The sequence below is a fragment of the Porites lutea genome, chromosome 4, assembly GCF_958299795.1.
Source record: "Porites lutea chromosome 4, jaPorLute2.1, whole genome shotgun sequence".
Classification (NCBI taxonomy): Eukaryota; Metazoa; Cnidaria; class Anthozoa; order Scleractinia; family Poritidae; genus Porites; species Porites lutea.
The window spans coordinates 1387467-1409333 of record NC_133204.1 but is presented as its reverse complement, the minus strand read 5'-3'; the positions used below and the strand labels follow the sequence as shown (position 1 = coordinate 1409333).

The 21867-nt window shown below is 37.4% G+C and overlaps 3 protein-coding genes across 3 annotated transcripts; 2 read left to right on the top strand and 1 right to left on the bottom strand.

The window, feature by feature from the left end:
- Window positions 1-7881: 7881 nt before the first annotated feature.
- On the top strand, window positions 7882-9363 carry LOC140935165 (substance-K receptor-like). The gene has a single exon (XM_073384698.1). The coding sequence runs from the start codon at window positions 7894-7896 to the stop codon at window positions 9142-9144; it is 1251 nt and encodes a 416-aa protein (XP_073240799.1). The 5' UTR covers window positions 7882-7893; the 3' UTR covers window positions 9145-9363.
- Window positions 9364-14275: 4912 nt separating this feature from the next.
- Window positions 14276-15322, top strand: LOC140932788 (neuromedin-K receptor-like). Its single transcript, XM_073382302.1, has one exon. The coding sequence runs from the start codon at window positions 14276-14278 to the stop codon at window positions 15320-15322; it is 1047 nt and encodes a 348-aa protein (XP_073238403.1).
- Window positions 15323-17181: 1859 nt separating this feature from the next.
- LOC140934867 (neuropeptide FF receptor 2-like) lies at window positions 17182-19242 on the bottom strand. The gene has a single exon (XM_073384429.1). It carries the CDS (start codon window positions 18758-18760, stop codon window positions 17651-17653), a length of 1110 nt encoding a protein of 369 aa, XP_073240530.1. The 5' UTR covers window positions 18761-19242; the 3' UTR covers window positions 17182-17650.
- Between the last annotated feature and the right edge of the window lie 2625 nt (window positions 19243-21867).

Below are 21867 nucleotides of genomic sequence, written 5' to 3'. Positions count from 1 at the left end.
TTGTTAGAAAGCTTACAAATAGAGGGCGCAAGGGTTGTAACCGGTGCTTCAAACAGGGTATCACTATTAAATGATCTCTTAGTGTTAGAAGAAAAATTCATAAACTTACCTTGATGTACAAAATGGTATTTAATGTAGCCCCGCCTTATTTATGAGATGTATGTCCTAATTTCGTTTTTGAACTGGGATCTAGTTACAGTCTCCGTTCTGCCAATAATCTCTGCTTACCCTTTGTTCGTACTGAATGGCACAAAAAATCGTTCCTCTTTAATTTTCACCAATTCAAGAGTGGAACAGTCTTCCATTAGAGACACGCATATCGTCTTCTCCAGGTGTCTTCAAGCGCAACCTTTTAAAATTCCTGAATTTTCCATCCTGCAGCTATCTTTTTTACATCGGGTATCGTTTAGCCTCAACTTTTCACACTCGTTTGAGACTTGATTTTAGTTCCTTAAATTATCACTTAAATTATCAAATTGGTGTCCTTCACCTGCCTGTGCTCTTTGTAATGCATCTATTTAACACGTGAAACATTATTTCTTATACTGCCCAAGTTTTGCTGCTCTGCGTGAAAAGTTGTTTACCTCCGCTGCACAATTACTTGGGAATAGATGGCCTGGTGCCTCTAAGATAAGAAAAAAATCGATAGGCTTTTAAAAAGTATTTCTACTGCTGATTTTCTAATTAACGTTAGGTTGTTTCAGCTTGTCCAGTCGTTTATTTAGCTATCAAATCGCTTGTGTTAGTTACCGTGTATGTGTGTTTTTATTTGTTTTTTCTTTTTATTCTTTCGCTTTTTTATGTGTGTGTTTTCGATCTTGACGTGCATTTGTATCTTTAAAATATTCAAATGTAAACAGCGTAAGCTCTCTTAGAGCAAATGTTGCCATAAATATTGTTTCTATGAAAAAAAAAGGAAGAAACGAAAAAATATTGTCGCTTATAAAAAAACATTTCTCGCTGAAAAGATGAATTTGCATGAAAACTGAGTCAACTTGACAATATTTTTCTTACTACCATTCACTTCTGTTCTGAAACCATAGCAATGACTCATTTTGAGGGATGATGGCTGGGAGAAGTTTTTTAATATCGGCAGCGTGTGTTCACTGGTTGCCAGGAGATACACTAAACAAAAAAAATGATATAAATGAGAAGTTTAACAATTGTTTTATTTCTTTCATTTTCATTTTACCGAAACAAAACCCATCAGAATTTACGACAACTTGAAGTGACAAGCTAATAGAAAGAGCAACGACGAATTAGAGGTATGTCAAACTCCAAATATTAGTAAAAAAGTTATTACTTGTGAACAACAATATTTGACCATAGAACAGCCAACCAGGTGTAAAAATTTTAATATAACTACACCAAATCAGGATAAAATACAATTCACTTGGCAGACTCTTACCTTTGTTCTGTTCGGCAAAAAAAACTGTTGAATATTCAGAATATGGCGCTTGCACTTTAGACGCTATTCAAACAATGTCGCCGTAGAAATGGATCCTTTCCCATTAGACGTTGAATCAAAGTGTTTATAATTTTCCCCAGGTAAGAAAATATGTAGATGATAGGCTTATCTTTCAGCAAGACATTCAGGGTCGTAGCGTCCATATCGACGCACATACGCATGTGTGTACGACTGAAATTTGGAAAAATATAATATATATAATTCCTGAAAGCTTCTTTATCATTAAGAGTCAAGCTGAGTGTAGCTTTAGTACGAAGAGACTGAAAACTCCTTTACGAAGCACTATTACAGATGAGAGATTGAGGTCTCTTGCAATTCTGCACATATAGACAAGCACAAGGACGTTGATACATGTAGCGTTAGTTTGCCCGTCTTAAGGGTAGATGACTTGTCCTTTGTAACCTCGTTGATAGCGTCGCTGTTTTACTCTTTTTTCCGTAAACACTATACCTTACCGATGAGACTAGAGGTGGGAAAAATAAACAAGTAACTACTGCATTTTCCTTCGTATTTATTCACTGAAAATGTCCTGGGAAAAACCATTTCCGAGGCCCTAAATTTAAAAAAAAAATTCAGGGGGACGATGCCCCAGACCCCCATAGTTTGAGGCACACTAACTTTTCTTCTCGTGCATACACCTTCAAAATCCCACGCTACGTCCCTGACTGTTACCAGAATTCAAAAACATAAACATGACCTATCGTCTTCCTTATACGTATGGTCGACACAACTGAGCAGACGTTGGTTAAAACTAACTTCGGGTGATATTCTTATGCTCACTCCCTTCACTGTCGGCATCTTAGTTTGAGATTAATTAAAAGAAAACTTTTATTACGTTCTATTCATTCCATAGATGAGACACTTCATCAATTTCTCTTTATTTATACAATCATAATAGCCAATCGACAGGTTCCCACGCGCGCGTCGATTAACTTTCTTCAGGTCAAATTTCAATTTGCTTACGATTTTCGGAGGTTGTAATTTTCACATTTGACCTCTAAGATATTACGATTACTGTTAAGAAGGTGCCCTGAAATTTCGGTATTACGACAAAACTTTCCCTGGAATTTGGCAATGAAAGTATGGTAACTCCATGTCCTCGAACTTTCGAAGGAGATCCATCAGCCGGATAGCTAACAATTTCGGATGAGAAGAAAAAGCGACATAAAACTTTTGAAACAACTTAAGTTCCCCTAAGGCTAAGACATCTGAACAGGTAAATAGCTTTTAGGGGAGCCCCAAATTAACCAAACTGGCTTTTTAATGCGCTAGCATACTAGAGAGAATCATTTGGGTAGGAAATAAAAACAGGGTATGTACTGTTTACAATTTTTTTTGTCTTACACAGGGTCATAGTTTCAGACCCTCAACGGCTCTCCCATACCCAAATATTACTCAAGTACCCACCGCATCCTCCCCCCGGTCCCTGTAAAGTGGAAGAAACGGCTGTGGCCTTTTTTCTCGGACATTTCTCTTTCTCTTGGACCCTGTTAGTTGCCTTGGAAGTAGTTAGATGTAGTAAGTTATTTCCAACTTTATACTACTACATGAGAAATTTCTGCAATCTGATTGGCTTAGAGCAGTGGTATTTCAGCTTAATTTGAAATACCTACATGTGAAAATTACAAACCTTTTGTGGGTAGTAGTATAAACAAATAATAGCATGATTCGTACGTGATATATATCATAAATACCACTCCTGATATTTCAAACTTGTCTCAAATTTCACTCGCCTAACGGCTCCTGAAATTACGTATAACAATTTCGAAATATCACTCGTGGTATTTATGCCAAATATCACTACAAATCATGCTATTACCTATACAAATTCATGGGTGAAAAATTACTCCTTAATTTTGGCGCGAAATTTCAGCGTTATAGTCACTTGCGTTTTGTTCAAATCCTAATAATTTCTCTCGCCTTAAAGCTCGGGAAATTATTAGAATTTGGACAAAACGCATATGAAATTATTCCCTAATTTCACTCGTCACCATTTGACAAATAAATTCAATACTCATAAAAAAGACCTATGTACCTTCACTAAAAAAAGGATTAAAAGTCTCAAGTCTCAATATCCCTTGAAATATAATCCAACGACAATGTTTCTCTACTGATTATTATTACTATTACTATTATCATTTAGTACCAATATTTAACATCTTTCCACTAATTCCTCTTTAAAATCTGCCACGATTTCAACATGAACCAACAACTATAAGAATATTAAATAGTAGTAATAATTGAATATGCAATATTCAATATCTTTTCTCTAAATCAAAATCTAGCATCCTTAAAGTCCTCTTTCGATGTCAAAGTCCATCTCTTTTAGGTTGAGATTTACTCTCCTCATTGAGCGCGATCCCATTAAGCATAGGAGGGTTGTTCTCAGAATGGCAAATGAGATTCTGGTTCTTATCCAAGACATCGATCGTAGTCGAGTAGTCCTCGCCTTTCTTGGCTGACAGGAGTTCCGCTAGTCGCTTGTGATAGACTTGACATTCATGCCACCTGTAGTGGTGAACACCAGCGGCGCGTGAACGTGGCTTGTTCCACCTCCATAACTTGGCTTGCGTGCATACGTTTCTTCTCGTTTTCATGCTGGCGATACATTTGCTGAAGGGAGAGGTCCTTATAAGATTCCCCATTTGGGTGATACACCCGTACGTCAAAGAATGTGGAACCCTGTTTAGACCCAAAACCCCCTGCATGAATGTCAAGCCGGGCATCGGGGGCTGTATTAGCCCCCTTGGCTAACGACTCACCGGTAATCTCCTGCAGAACAGGTTCAATTTCAACATCATGACAGACCAGATTAAGCATCTGCGCCTCAAGATCCCGCAGCTCGTTATGACGTCGTATAGTGGCTTTGTACTTGGGCCAACTTTAGCTAATTTTGACAGTGGTGGAAACCCCTGGAAGCACTGTAGTGTATATATTCATGATGGACAAAAACAAGAAATTTAGTTATAGGAATATAAATATGAGGTTGCCCCGTCAACCGTAAAGTCAATGAAGTGCGCTTGAAAAGCACTAGGAAATTACTTAAACGTTAACTCGTTTAAAAAAATAATTTCCTGAAAAAAGCCAGTATTATAATGGCGGGTGGGTTTTCAACTGCAACCTATCAGTAGAATCCCGATTTCTCGATTTACAAATACGTGGTTTCTAAAACCTGCCGCGATAATTCGAACCAAAACTAACTTCCCTTCAGCAGTAGAAACACAGCAATTTTACCTTTGATTTTTCGAACCTCACGAAAATTCCAACCAATCCCTTTTTCCTCTCGAGGATTTGAAAACTTTGGGATAAATCTAGATTCATCTGCATTAACATTTAACGGGTTATTATAAAAATACAGTAATATTTACCTGATAGATGGCAAAATATCAGTAAATTCGACGATAGTAGCTGAAATCGACTAGAAATGTTATTATTTGAATCCTTTTGTTCTCCATACAGCAGGGGGGGGCACCTAAATCTGTTTAAACATTAGTTTTTTCCTTCGTTCAATTCGTTTTATTTTGACCTGATTTCTTTCGTTTTTAGAAAGATAAGTAAATGACAAATATTCAGTTACGTATCATACCTGGCGCATTCTTTTAGGTCATAGATTTGGGTAAACTATTGGCTGTCGGACACTTTCCATTGCTTTTGCGGTTCTAAGTACCAGTGACTGATTATTAAACCTCGCCTTTCACCATCTACATTGTCTGCAAATAACATTTAAGTAATGTAAAACTAAAATGCCAGCCACATTCAGTGGGGGCAACACTTACATTATAAAGACGTCCAGCGGAGTTGTTGACAAGTCCCTAGCATACAAGCGGTATGCAAATCTTGAGTTTGCTAATTGATTTCGACAAAATTGATACCAACAATAGCCGAATATCCTCTCATGATAGAAATGTGACTGAATTCTGAGCGTGGTTGATCTGTTTCGGATCAAATAAGTTTGGTGTGACAACATTAAATCAACACTGAAAGAAAGAGTGAGTACATGTTTAGTACTGTTTAGGTTAATGTACAGAATGTATATCTATGGTTGTAAGTAATTTAATTGTTCGTGACAAACTGTGAAATACTCCTTCGTGAAATGACGCTTTGCCAGCCGACTATTAACCTAGTAAGGGAAGAAGAAAATAAAACAACAAAATGAAATATGAAGGGACTATTTTGAACGCATTAGAAATTGGAATGAAAACTACAATCAATCAATATTATCAACGTAATCTTGTGCTTCTTCATTTATCAAACTCATTTGGTCAATAGGTTGTGAAGTTGAACGAATGAGAAAACCAAGGTGTTATTTTTCCTATTGAATAAAATGGCAGGTGCTAGCTGCTTCTGAGTAGGATTGAAACAGTTGTGGTTGAATATGACATAACACTTTGTCAAGCGACTTGTCCTGGAATATTCACAATGAGAATCATTTCAAAACTATCTTGTAAAATGTTTCTCTTTTTCTAATGCTAAAAAAGTAAACCTTTTCAGAGTCGTTTCCTTTGCCAATGTCTTCAGTTAAAGTCGAATATTCATTCGCTTAATGAACGAGTTTAATTGACAAACTTATAACAAGCCGACTTTCATGCAAGTCTCTACGATAATTAGGTTCTTTTGGCCTATTTAATACAAAACAATGCTTCTAAAAAACAAGCGAAATTGTCATTACCACCATTATTCGAGGTGGCAGTTGTATAAAGAGAAAGACAAGGCCAAAAGTCTAGCAAACATAAATCCTGGAAATGTCGTTGCCGACACCAGCTCTCTGCGCCGCACTAGAGCAAGATTTGCTCGCTGTTTCAGCAGGGACGGCAACGCTTCTAGCGAAAAAATAAACTAAGACTTCCAAAGAGAAGAGTAGTCTTACTCATGTTGCCAATGTCATAGTCAGCACCTCCCAGTCTCTCCCTTCCCCCAACCCAAACTTAGGAAAATGTACCACTGTCCTTAAAATTATAACATAGCCTTAATAAAACATATCAAAATGCACCTCAAGTAACTATCTCCCTAAATCAAAACAATAACAAAATGATAAATTTTAAAACGAAAAGAAAAAAAATGAATGTAAATTGTAAAATTATTTTGCTGTTCCGCGGGTGGATCTAGAACAACAAGCTAATTTAAAAAGATCGAATAAGCTCGAATACTCTCTTCGACACGTCGGCGCCATGTTTACGTAATCGGTTTTACTTCATTTACGGAAAAGAAAACCGTTTAACCCTTGCAATTTTGTTGTCACAACACTTGTTATGACAAGCAACGAAACGTTTTCTGGAAATTTCTATCTGTTTAGTTGTGTAGGCTAAAGGTATGATATGGTATTATGAAGACTTGGCTTGAGTAAAAATGGCAGCCAAGGCTAGCATGTGAATATATTGGCGCCCTTACGTAAAACAATAACAAAAGGATTATTTTACACTGAGGATTTAAGACTTTACTAGAAACATTTTGAACTGAATTAGCCAAAAACAAAAGAGTTTTATCCGGCATAGGCTGTTTATTTAAACAAAACATTTTAGGCATTTGGGGACTAAAACGATTGCTGCTCTCGGAAATAACTAACTGTCGTATTAGTAGGATGGCTATAATTTGTACCATTCAAAATTGGCTCCGGAGCTAATTAGCCATCACTCGACATCACTTCTCTCATAAAAGCTACGATCTCGAACACTTTTGATTTATTACATTGCTGCTTTTGGAGTTCTCTGTGATACAGCATATTGGAGTTCGTAGGGAGGGTGAATGAGACTTCTTGAGCTTTCAAAACTGTTCATACAATTTAGATTGTTACTTTTAAAAGTAAATAAAAAAGCATAATGATGACCGTGCTGGCAACAGCATTGTAAACACATAAGCTCCAGACTTAGTAGTATTACGACTTTGTACCATTATGAAGGCCTTAGCATTCTGTCACCAAGTCAGGCCCTTATTTTATATAAAATGCTCATTGTTGATCACGATAAACAAATTATTACACTTATTTCAGATTCAGGAAAATATAGAGTTTAAGATTCATTTTTTCGTTGCGAAATGCTTTAATATCGAGGAGGACATGACTATTTTCTGTCAGGTACCCATATTTACTTACAGTATCTTTTATTTAACGAGAGGAAGTTGAAGACCATGCAAATGACACGTTCTTCTGTAAGCAGCAGCTGAAAACACACACAAAAATCAAAACACTATATTTTATTAAAAGAGCGGTCTAAAAGATTTCTCAGGGCGCCGTTTTTTTTTTTATCATAGTAGTACTTCTTCGGGGGCGTTTAAATTGGAACGGTTCATTATCTTTTAAGGGCTTAAAGGTTAAAGAAATAATTATATATAATTAACTAAAGCAGCTCATAGTAGTATTTTCACTCCATATGTTTCTCACAGATTGTGTCTTTCCTGTCCTAGATCAGACACTCTCCACAGTAAACAACATGGAGAACGCGATAAGCAACGTAACCAACGATATCTATCCGGAAGAAGGAGATAACCAGTTTACTGATGATATATATAGTTGTCCTCCTATTAAGGAAACAACTGCACTCGAAAGGACGGGCAAGATAACAGCCCTCGTGGTAATAATAGCCACGTCCTTAGTGGGGAATATTTTGACAACATATGTTACTCAACGTGATAGGAATATGCGTAAAATAGCATACACCTTTGTGGTTAATATGGCCATTGCAGACCTCCTCACCACCCTTATTAACATGCCCGAGACGCTTGTCGTTGAAATACGAAACACAGACGAGTGGTTTGCTGGTAATGTGGGAGTGGTTTTATGTAAACTTCTACCCTTCTGTCAAGAGGTTTGTGCATTTTGCGCCATTCTTAGTTTGTTGGCAATCGCGCTTGACCGATTTTTTGCGATTTGCTTTCCACTCAAGAGGATCATGACGCAGCGAATCTCCAAGATAATTTTATTGTTCTCATGGCTTATACCAATTTTTGCCAGCGCGCCAATGATTGTAGCAAACAATGTGATTCAAGATGAGGGAACGAGTTATTGCGTGGAGGAGTGGCCTGCCCCATTTGATCCTGATAAATCGTCCAATGACTACACAATAATACTTTTCGTATTATTTTACTTATTTCCTTTGGTGGTCATATCGACCCTGTACATTTGTGTTATTTGTAAGATATGGCGAAGAAGAGCTCCCGGGAACCACTCGTCTAGAACAAATCAAGTTTACTCAAGAAGCAGACGAAAAGCACTAAAAATGTTCATTGCAATTGTTGTTTGCTTTGCACTTTGTTGGCTTCCATACCACGTGACATTTTTCCTTATGTATTATAACGAAGAATTTTACAATTGTGGAACGCCTAGAGATGTCTTTTTTATCTCTAAATATTTTTCTCACGCTATTAGCGCGCTGAATCCATGCATATACATAATCTTCAACAGAGATTATCGCAATGGAGCCAAACGTGTGCTGTACTCTTGTTGCTGTAGAAACCCATCTATGCTTTACCCTCAAAGTATGAATACAGGCACCGTTGTTAACTCACGAACAGAAGAAAACGAAAACCACGAGATGAAGACATTTCATTCACGTAGCCTTCGATTGGGAATCCAACGAATTCGGAATAGGAAAATAATGGTATCAAATGAAGATGTGTCTTTAAAGGGCGATATATTTCTCGTCAAGTACAATCAAGGATTTCTAAAGCAGGATGAAATCTAGTATTTAAAGCGCTGTGTTATTTGTTTTTAAACTGACATGTTATCAGAATACTTGGGAAATCTCAGTTCATAAAGCACTTGTATAATTCAATTCATCCTTCAGATCGTACAAGGTTTTTCCAAGCGGAATTCAAAGCTCTCCCTACTATTGAAGCCCCGGGGCACGAACATGAATTGCAAATTAACTGATATGTTAGCTTTTTACAAGCAATAGATTAAAAACTCAGGAAAACGTTTTTGTGGCTCTTTTATTTTGTGAGGATCTCTCAGCGAACCTACGAAAAGTGCTTGAAGAACTGAAGGATGGGTAGGCAGTAGTAAGATTTCCTTTCCAATTTTCTCCTCGCTGCTCTCCATGCCACCGTTTGAAGACTAAAAAAGATTTCCCATCTCAGTGACCCAGCGTTGCATATCGAGCGTTCTCACTCGCGTGGCCGACTTTTATACAAATTAATTTATGGCAGCAAAATAAATCGTTTAAAGAAACGCGTTCAGCTCCCGCAGGACTGGTTTGAGACACCTTCATGTGAAAAGGGACTACAGTCGAAGAACTCTTTGCTACCACTCTTGTAAGCGACCAGCTCTAGTTACGAACACCTTGTGAAACCCTGTTTGAACTGTGACTTAAACTTTCTAATAAAAACTCTCGTAAGCGACCGCTTTCGCAAGCGACCGCGACTACTTTTGGACAATTCCTTTGTTTTTAAGCCCTCGTAAGCAACCACTCAGTGGCTTATTCGTATAAATGAACACTTTAATGGAACTGCACTAATGGTTCGTTGAAAAAGATCTTGTACAGTACAGTATTGTTTTTTTTTAAATTTCAAGGTCATTTCCGTAGCGACCACTTACCCTGCGTGACAACGACCACTGAGGGTCTGGTGAGCGACTACCCGACATTGTTTTACCATACGGTGGCTTACGAGAGTCCATCATCCTCGTAAGCGACCACCTCTAGTTACGACCACTTTTTCGAATTTCGAGTTGCTCGCTTGCAAAAGAAAAGCTTCGACTGTATATGCAATAAAATGTAAAGTAAGGTAGAGAGGCACACCAACTAAGGAAATCCTCGTGACAGCAGCTTGATACGGTTTCTGTAGTATAAATTATAGGCCCTAGGAGTGATACTTCTCTCGATAAGTGGGATGCTGCATGGTTCATCAAAGGGTTATGACGCCGGTCTATCTATTTATAGATCGCGGCCGAGAGTGACAACATGTATCAAAGTTTCTTTGCAGTGACATAACTCGAGTCCCGGATCAATACTGCAGAGCGAAGTTCGTGGCGGTAATCGCTTGGCAACCATACTTTCGAGAACCTTCTGTGCTAGGGAGTAATAATTCTGGGCTAGAGGGGCAATAGGAAGTTGCTAATTTTCCATGTATACATTTATTTTTTGCCTTTTAGTTACAGTGTTTCATAATTATTGAGCAAATGAAACAGAGCCAGTAGTATAGAAGGGATGAAATTATCCATTTTTAAAGTGGAGTCTCGTTTTTAAATCTCATTTAAACCAATGACGTCATATCCTTTCTATTTACCCCATGAATAATACGAGGGAAATTGTGTTTCATGTTAAAAAGAGACAGCTTGCCTTCACCGATATAAATAAGCTGATTTGCCCGCCAAGAGTCAGTGAAAGAGAACTGTTCTTTTGTTTGCAAAGGACATTGAAAATCGAAAGCGCAGGATATTGAACTTTCATTATAATGTTACAGCCCAGTGATTTTCGGTGACAGGTGAGTAAGCGCTTATTCCTTCAACGACATAAATCAACCAACGGATTAATTTTTAGCCAACCAATCGAAAACCAAGCATTTGTCTACCAAGAATATCTAGAAAACCTGTCAAACCGGTTAAACCACCTAAACGTAGAACTTCATGTAATGTTAATGAGATTCCTTCGCGTTTTATATATGAGATTAAGACAGAAGGCTATGACGTCAAAGGTGTTAATGAATTTTACTTCAAAAATATGACATTCCACTTCAAGAAGCGATTATTAATTTCATCATTACAAGCGGAACTCTCGAGCGCAGCGGAGCACCATGGGTAAGAAAATTTGGTTATCCATGCATCCGAGAAATTTTGGTAATCACGTGACAATATGCGCGCCCTTACGCACCACAGGCATACCAACGTAAAATAACTCAATCAACAGGTATTGCAACCCAAATGCAACACGGGTTTTATTGGCGGGAAATCGCACAACCCACCGAACTTTTTAGAGAAAAAAACAACAATAAAGTCAAGTACTACTACATGTTTTAAGTCTTTACTGACGTGGATAACAGACAGCTTCGAATTTTAGCATGTGTTACTCTCTCTCTCCCTCTCTCTCTCTCTCTCTCTCTCTCTCTCTCTCTCTCTCTCTCTCTCTGTCTCTCTCTCTCTCTCTCTCAATTATGGTCGATAAAAATGTGAAGTAACTCGTAAAAAGTTCTATTTTGTTAAAAATAAAAACATATCACTACAAAATTTTAAAGCATGGTAGCCTCGAAAGTTCACTGAAAAACCTGAACCATTTTATAGACTTCACAAAAGTTAGTAAAATCTCCGTAAAATCTCTAATCTTACTCGTAAATTGCAATGTCTATGAACGTGGACACTTGCAGACATTTATAAACCCTGTACAATGTCTGTAGATTTGACCACATTTTACGTGACTAGATCGCATAAAATGTCCACGAAATCCTAATGTTTTCCTTGTAAAATTCAAGAAAAATTTGCAGCGATTTTAAAAAGTACGCACAAAAGTTTACCCATGTACACCCTAGTATCTCTGTATACCCTTGTATATTCTTGTTAACCATGTACACCGTAGTATTACTGTATATCCGTGGCCGTTATCACTACTTTATTGTGAACGACCTTTACCGTAAACCGACCGATACCTCCTTATGAAGAGTAAGCCACAATAATGATTTACTGTTACTGTTACTGTTTACCCATTTTTACCATAGTATTATTGTACACTGTATCCCCCTGTATATCCTGTTTACCCATGTTTACGTATACCTTTACTAAAAGCACGCTTCTTGAACGTTTTAAAGAACATAGACAAGCAAAGAGCAATCCAATCCACGCTAACGCTCCATTTGAACTTCAACCTACACTTAGTATATCACACGGGGAAGCAAGAGAAGCTTACCTCATAAAAAGAGGCAAAACTCTTTCTCCAGATGGTTTAACCGCAAGGACGAATGTTGAATTGTACCTAATACTAACACTAGTACCTAATACTAGTACTTTATTGTGTAATTACTTACTTATCTATCATGCAATCTATTGTTCTCATTTTTAGTTTATCATTAACCTCTCATGTACATTTAAATTCGAATTTTATGTCCCATTAAAGTATTCTTTTTCAGTGTAGCTCTAGCCCTGAAGAAGGTTTTTTAGCCGAAATATTGTCCTCAAATAATTCAGCCCTTTGCCGTATTAGTCAAGGCTTTTTGTGATCGGACCTGCAAAAGAAGCTTTCTCATCTTTAATCAGTTATAAATAAGCTATAAATGAACATACTAAAAGTCACCTAAAGATCCAAGCGTAGGAACACCTCCAAACAGAGAAGTCCGTCTCCAATTCCAGGAAGTTAATATTATCGCGCAATTACATTGCTAGAAATCGAATCCTTTTTTTTCGAAACTATGAAAATGCTATTAGCAAGGTAATTTTAGAGTTCTAATCTTGCCAAAAGTCCAAAATAAAGTCTACCGGAGGTAGGAAAGGAGGTCTCGCCCCCCAAGAGCTTGCTCGAAGGCTAGCAGCGAGGAGAACACTGCATGCTGCTCTTACAGCAGATGAACCTCGTTACACTGGCAGTCTTACAGACCGGAGGAACAGTTGCATCTGATCAACTAAAGGAACTGTGAGGGCTAGGGGCAACGGTTGGCTGAAACAGGGAGTAAGTGATTGCTACTGACTTCTGATGCCCGAACCTCTATCGACATTCTTCATCTTCTCCCATATTTCTTTGTTTCTAACTCATTTTTATACATTGAAAATAAATAAAATATAAACCAAGGACACAACATAGATACGCACGAGAAAAGATTGACAAATTTCCTCAGGGCTGTTTCCTTAATAACAAATAAAAGCTTTAAGCAGTGATGTGCCATTAACTTGCTTCCTTCTCCAAGCAAAGAAAAGAGAAATTACTGCAATTAAACTCATGCAACGGGCACTTTAAGTATTAGACTTTCTCGGGGAGTAACGTTAACAAAATCTTTCAACCTATGCTAGTTTATATATATATACATATATGTATCAGTATGATGCACACAACTCGCGCAAAAGGCACACATAATTACATCAAGCTTCGTTTCCATGTTGTGCTTTAGGGGAGATATGAGGCCCTAATAAAACCCGTTTTTGGCAACTTCCCCTGCAGGGATTTTGAAAGAAGTTTTGATATGTCGTAGAAGACAAGTTGCTGAGCCATAAACCGTTAAAAAACCTATCTTCCAAGAAGTGACAGGTTATTTATTTTCGTAAAATGCCTAGACTATATATCGCCAGCTTTGCATTCAGTTTGGTTGAGTTTAGGTTGGAATGAGTTTATTGAATTTAATAAAAAAAAGACTTGATGACTTTTAACTGTAATTTTTTTTTGAAAGTTCAACGCAGTAATTCCTGAAATAAGACCTAGGATTTAACTTAAATCTCGTCAGAACACGTCCCTTTTAATGAATTGTTGCGTTAAACAAATCATGATGCACGTAAGCTGGTATAATCGCACTGCTCAACAAAAACTCAGATCAAAAGGTGCTTCTTAAGGACAAATTTTCAAAATCAACGTCATGCATGTTTTTAAATGATATAGAAAAATGAACAGAGAATTGTTTCATTACTGGTCATTTGTTATGCGTTTTTAAAGGCCGAAAGACTACTCAGCCATTCAAATGCGACTAATTATGTGTTAATGGTGCCTGATCATGACATTGAAAAAAACGTACTTAAGTTTGTTCAAGGAGCAGATGTTCCTTTTGAATTCGGTCTAGAGAACTCTCTCAAACAGATTTTCCTGGAATAACACTATGGATAACCTTTTTTAAACATTCGACTGGCTTAACTAGTATGTCTTAAGAGTGGCTGGTCTTTTGAGAAGGAAAGCCCAATATAGCCCAAATATGGACAGTAGAAGCCTTCCTTTGGATAACAGCACTGTGGCCAACCGGGAACAAGATATTAATGAACTTCAAGACGATTATCACCAAGATTACTCTCCGTGTCCTTTGTTAGGTGAGATAAATGTCTTCGTAACGGTGGCCAAAACAGCAGCATATGTGGTGATAGCAACAATTTCGTTGATCGGAAATCTTTTGATAATAATTGTCAGCGGAAAATCGAATCGTACGCGGAAAGTAGCTTACAGCCTCATTGTGAACATGGCCGTTGCAGATCTATTGACTACAATTATAAACGTGCCTGAATCTCTTGTAGTGGAAATAAGAGACACAGACGAATGGATGCAAGGTGTAGTGGGTGTGATACTGTGCAAGGGCTTGCCGTTCTGCCAGCTTATCTGTGCTTTCTGTTCCATTCTTAGTTTACTAGGCATTGCGCTTGATAGGTTTTTCGCAGTTTGCCTGCCACTCAAGAGAATATTGACCCGAAAGCGCTGTAGAATCATCATTGCAATCTCTTGGATGATACCCTTTATAGCAAGCGCACCGGTGCTAGTTGCAAATAACGTGACGAATACGGACGGTCTCCTTCTTTGTCTTGAGCAATGGCCAGCTCCTTTCAACTCAGCAAAGGCCTCCAGAGATTATACGACAATCCTTTTCGTTCTGTTTTATGTGTTGCCGCTTATCACTATGGCAATGTTGTACATTAGGGTTATCTATGTAATTTGGAAGCGAAAGCATCCGGGAAATCTCTGTAGCAAACACAAAATAATTCATTCCAGAAGCAAAAAAAGAGCTCTGAAAATGTTCGTGACGGTTGTTATTTGCTTTGCGCTATGCTGGTTGCCGTACCATGTGGCGTACTTTTTAACAGTCTACGATCAAAAATACTACAATTGTGGCCTTCCGGAAAATGTGGACTTTGTTGCACTCTTCCTTGCCCACGCTTCGAGCGCATTTAACCCATGTATCTACATGATATTTGATAAAAAATACCGCGTTAGCGCCAAGCGTATGACAAAAAACATTTGTTGTACCTTTATGTAAGGAAAGAAATTATCGTCAATACCTGTCAAATCTTTAGGTCGCGAGAGTTAAATTGTTAAATAAATACTTTATTTTCCTCATGGAAATTTACCATCAGCTAATGTAACTTTTATGTAACCAGCTTGAGTAAATGCCCAATGGCTGAAGAAACATCGACTCGGCGGAAATAAATTCACTATACTACCACATTCACCCGAGATGTTGCCCAGCGATCAGTCATGATCAAGAGCAAAGCCCATAAATAATATAGGCCCGAGTTTAAAACAAACTGTTTTCGGAGAAATTCATTGACTAGACGAGCTAGTTTATCATGATAAACAATTTATCTAATAACCGATTCTTTAAGAAAGGGACAATTCACAACAACGTACGAGAAACTACCATGAAAGAAGCAACTAGGATTTATGTCAGTTGTCAAGAAGATTCAGCAAATTATTTAAGATTATATCCGTTTTTCCCTTGATAATATAAAAAAGAGTTTTTTTTATTATTTTCTTATTGTCTTCATCTAACCTTTTTGTTATGCGGATTGACACGCGATTTTCCTTCCCCCCGGCCAAAACCGTACGTCCAAAGACGCGCAAACATTATGAAATGTAACGTCCCAATTAGCACCTCACTCCACTGGATTTCGTTCCCATGGAGCTATGTTGCTGTGCGGCGAGCTCCGCTATACAAAAATTTGTAAAGCTATGTTAAAGTGCATTGAGTAAAGTTATTAAAGTGCGTTGATTATGGAGCGTTAGCGTTTTCAGTTTGGACTCGACCTTCATGCGCAGAGAAATTGCATTATTATTATTACTATTATTATTATTATTTGCATTTGTAGGGAACTGACAAAGAACGCTTATTTTCTGAGTCTGTAACAGCTATAGTTTTCGGTGGATATTCCTTATTTTCAATGCAATTGCAATAGGCCACTTCCGAGTGCCAAAAGCCCTCACGTGGCCACTCGGCGCCTGCCAATGAAAATGGCAACCAGTTTTGCTACACCAAATAATCCCCTCCTCCTCCCCCCTCCCTTAAAATGCCCCTCCTCCCCCCTCCCTTAAAACGAGTGAAATGTCCGCAGGAGCCTATCAAATTTGATGGGCTCCTGATGTCCGCCATTTTTTGTTTTCACAAGCAAAACAACTCAGCCTCGTCCCCAGGTCTTCTCGGTTAACGGTGCATTAACCTGCAAGAACGCTGCGTTTTTGACGTCATTTCCTCGTTAAACACAAAATTCTTTCAAATTTGGTCATCAGTAACTGGTTATGGTAAATTATGCGGGTGCTTTTAGCCAATCAGAATCGGAGAAAAATTTTGAATGAATAATAATAATAATAATAATAATAATAGATAATTTTTATTCTTTTTTTGTTAACTCTACGGCTTCGAACCGTGATTTAGTCTACCTACGAAGGGGAGCAATTCATGAAAATTACCTCAGTTTACATTCTCCAAATTTGTTCGACTCTTAAATCACTTTAATCAGAGTTAAAACGATTCTGAAGCCTCGGTTACCAACGATTTAGAAGGAGTGCCATTTTCATCCTTACATACTTAAAGACGCCCTCTTGCGAAGTTCGCTATTTGGACTGTAGGATCTGATGGAAAGGGTAGCCTGATATTGGAGTCAAAGAATATTTCAAAGGCTCCATTTCCCTACACTCAAAAGAGAGTGGATGAAAATGCCGGCTTTTACTGCGATTTTATTAATTCATGTCCTTGTCATTTAAAATTTTAATTCATTCACTGGGAAAAGATCTTGGTCGTGACTGCATTCGAATTAAAGTGATTATATATATCAATCTGCTAAGTAAATGACATTTGGTTTTTTGAATAAATTTTAATGACAACTAAACAAGCAGTATGACCAAGCGGTTCACGTTCTGTGTATACAGAGACTAATATTACGGTAATTCGAAACATTAAACTAGGTACATATTGAATATCAGCTTATTTTATACGAAATTCTCTTTTGCAGTTTTTAACATGCGTTAATTTGACATTATATTAGTCTGTCTCTTAATAACCCCAAAAAAATTGCAACTCAATTCAGTTTTTTGTCTTTGCTTTCCTTATATGGGTACAATGATGTCAAAATTTGATAAGACAAAAATCAAAATCACTTGCAAATTGTATCTCTTTTCCCAGCCTACCTTTTCTTGAATTTTTTTCCCACTTGTTTTGGCATCCGACATGGTTTTAACTAATTGCCCTTCGGTCAGAATTTGGCTGACTTCATTGTGAAGTAGAATTCATACTTTGTACTATTTCACATGCAAGCGTTTTCGCAATCATTACATATGTCTGTAAATATATACTGATAGATGTTTTTTGTCTTTAAACATATTGACCGCGAGGTGTCCTTTGCTTTGAAACACGTTCTATTTTTGTGTCAATATTAGATGGGGTACAAATATTATGTTGATCTGATTTTGGAAAACGGCTAAAAATTTGAGCGCAGCATTCGAATAATTCTTTCAAGCCTTTTCGATAATTCTTGTTAAAAACAAAATAAATACAAGGGTTTATTGCTGCGTTTGAATGCATGATAAACTGAGCACAAAATCTGAAGTCAACCTCGATTTCTCGCGGTGGCTGTAGATTCCAGACAAAATGTAAGAGACAACTGAAAATCATGATTGGTGTGATGCACGATATGAAAACGACAACTACTGTCACAACCTGTTTGAGGACTTTTCTGTTTTCAACTTCGCGTCTTTGTCGTTCATGGCAGGATCGTTCAACCGGTCCCTTCTGCTTCCAGATCTCAACAGCAATGGCTGTGTACAGTATTGTAATTACAAAGATTGGAAATAGGATTAGCACGTTGAAGATAATTAAAAAGTAAACCTTCTGGGTTGAGGTGGTATTGAATGCTGGCTCCCAAGCGTATATACAGTACGTGATATTGTTGTTTATGGCTAGTCTGAAGGTATAAAAGTACGGAGAATGGATGCTTGTTGCTACTGCCCAGATAAATGAAATGATGACCCGGCATATCTTGGGCGTTATAATGGCTGGTTTGAACGGAAACTTCACCGCGTAAAATCTATCAAATGCTATAACAACTAGGCTCAGGATGGACACGGCAGTTGAAATGTCTTGCGAAAAGGGGACAATTTTACACAAAATGTTTCCGACGACTCCATCTACCAGCCATCTCTCCGTACCGACGAAAACTTTGGCGGTTTCGCGTGGAACAGCAAATAACGGGAACAGCAAATCACTTATGGCCATATTAGCTATCAGATTGTTCGTCGTAGAGCGCATTCTCTTGTTTCGATAGATAATGGTTATGACCAGCGCGTTACCAACCAGCGACATCAACATAATTATAGAGTAACAGAGTACTTTTATTACTTTGAAGGCAACGGCTTCCCCAGTCGATGAGGTAGTATCGCTGTTACTCGTGATATTGCCGTTGAGCGAACTATTTTGATACGCCATTGCTGTGTCCCCTCCTTTTAGTTGCTGAATATAATTGAAGTTGACGCGGGACAACCTCCCGTCAGAAGAGGCGAACGTGGTATCGAATGTTTCTTGGCTTTCCCAAGTTAGCCTTAATTCAGAGAGTACTGGTCGTCAAGCCATCAGAATTGTAATTGCAGCTTTAAGAGTAAGCGAAACCTGTCTTCTTGTCCTTAGAATTGACTGATATGTACACAAGCTTTATGTACTTTGCGATGAAAGTGTGTATGGTAGCCGAAATGACGACAGAAATCCTCGAGGGTTCATAAGTTCGACGGACAAATTCACAGCAGGCGGTAATTTCTACCCTTTTATGTTAACTCTTATCTTAAGAGTTGTGAAGACATCTATGGCCTATTCTCAAGGAGGTAATCCATCTTATCCGCTCCTCGCCACCTGCCATTACCCTCAGTGTCGAAATTAGGCCAGAAGCGAATAAAGAGAATCGCAATTCAGATCTTCCACAACAAAATATAAAAAGTCTTTTTCCGAAGGCACTCGTCGTTAATTTGAGAAACACTATAGGAAACTTTCAAATTTATTCGATTGCAAAAAACAGCAATGCAGAAAGGAAATTAATATCAAAGAAAGCGTTTGTTTTCCGTCCAAATTTGATAGACGTTTTGACGCCAAAGTAAAAATTAAACATCGAACGATTAAAACAGCAAAATGCGATTTGAACGCAAAACGGCAGGTGAAACGGTCGTCAAAAAGATTATTTCCTATCGCTCGTAATAAAGAAAGGAAGGGATGCTTTGAAAACTTTTTTAAAGTGGTTTTCATTTGGCGATATTAAAAGCATCATTGAGCAAAACAATCAGGATGAAAGCAACGTTATATCTAGAGATATCGTTAAGAGGAACAATCTAATCTCTTTTACCGAAAATTGCCGCAGCATCTTGTTAATGTTAATTGACCACCAGTTCCAAACAATTTGTAATAGCCAAGTATTTTCTTAACAAACTAGCTTTTACCAAAAAAAATACTTATTAGGTAGGGTGCAACCATTTCACAATAAATGATATAGAGGCTTTTGAAAACTGTGTTATTACGTCTCTGGTAGTTTCAGTTAATATATGACTGAGTTTTTCTCCCACTACTAGATATTAAAAGTAATATTTTAAAATGGTTTTGTTATTGAAATGAGCGTCAGCTGTCTAAGCCAACTCGACTGGAACAGGTTTTTTTTTCTTTTTCCTTTTAAAGAAAAAGCAATCAGTTGCAAAAAAATTATGAAACATACTTTTCATCGACACAAGCCTATTACATGCGATACGCAATATGATGTTTTGAAGATTTCTTGGTATTACATTTGTATACAACCGCAATTTCAATTAGGAATTTTTTTCTTTCCGCTTAATGAGGAGGTGTTATACGTTTATTGAATGTTTCTTAATCCTTTGAATCGTATTCAGATATCTCTTATCACAAAAGGAAGGAATGCCATTTTCTATTCAGTATAACCGCCGTGAATCAAAGTACTTCTCACAGTCTCTTGCCTCTTTACAAGACCCGCTGCTTAGTTTCGTTGCCATTTTGAATTCTTTGATTGCATATCTTCTGTAACGGCGGTTACTAATATTGTCGCGCAAACAATAATTACGTTGAGACGTGAATAAACAAATATATATTTCGCAAATATTAAAGCTATAGCGATGTACAATCCGATTATAGGTAAACTTGTATTATTGTTCAAAATATTTTTCAGGGAAGACTGAATTTGATCTCACAAGGCGAAGAATTGATTTTTAGTAACACTTTCACCATCCCTAACAACTGTTAACTTAGGTATTGGCATTTTTTGTATTTTTATTACAATAAGCACCATTCAGTACACATTTATGAGCTTCGTAGTGATGTGACCTCAAGAAAAGTGAAGATTTGCAACAGGTCAATTTTATCAAAACTAAGTCAAAGAATTTTTTAAACTAAATAAATACAAACTAACAAGACATTATTTATTTATTTATTTACTTCTATTTCTATTTCTATTATATTTTTGGGGGGCTTTGTTTCGTTTTTTCTTTTTCCCCTCGCGATATTAATAGCTACTTCTAATGTTTCAGTGTTATACAGGAACGGCCTGCGTAGATAACAAAATTATTATTAATTCATAATATTTCACCGCTTCTGGTTGGCTCAAATCCCCCGGCTAATTCTCTATAATCTTCTGGCTTTGACCAAATTTGGAAGATACGAGCAATATACCCTCGATTCGATGGTATATTGACGAGGTTGATCGGTGGTATAATTGATTTTGAAACGAGGTTGCAATTCGTTTCCAGGCGCGGCCTATGTATATAGAGCTTGAGAGCGCGAAAATGGCAAACAGTAGATTTGAATCGATTAACGAGGAAGAAATTGCCCATTTACTCGATGATAAAAATAGCAAAAACACTAAAAAAATCGAAAAAGACAAGTCGTTTGCTTTTTGAAACGTCTCCTCACCCGAAGGGAACCTAAAGTCTTACAACAGCAGAGGAACTGGCGACTGTTTTGTCAAAATACTACTTCTCCTTTAAAAGTTTTGAAAATATTTTGAATGAATAATAAAACAATTATTGAATGAGACTGAGTAAAGGATGTGAAGAATTGTGAAGATCGAGGAGGGTGTTTGAGGGCCTCCGTCCAAAAAGTATGAAAAGTTCCAAATGCAACAAATGAAGATTTGACCAAAAACAGGTTCTCTAACGCACTTCAAACAACATCTAAGATGATTTCGAATTTTGATTGCTTATCATGATCCATATTGTATCCGCTTTAACTGTTTCCAAGGGACAAAACATTTTATCCAAGTAAATAATCATGAAAGTAAATGATTCGAAACTTAACTACGTAACGTAACTATTGAAGGTTCTTTCCCCTTTCTAGTTCATTTTCCAAATTGAGCATTAATTATTTCAGTGATAAACACTGCAGCAGCATTTACGCCTTGTGAAACTATTTGCTAATGGCTAAAATTATCACTTCTGGCTGGATGTAACACATCTATTTGGCAGAGAATCAATCTAGGAAGGAAATTTAGATCTCTGAAATAGAAGCCGACTCTGCAATTACTGATGAAATTACCAATAGACAAATAATCG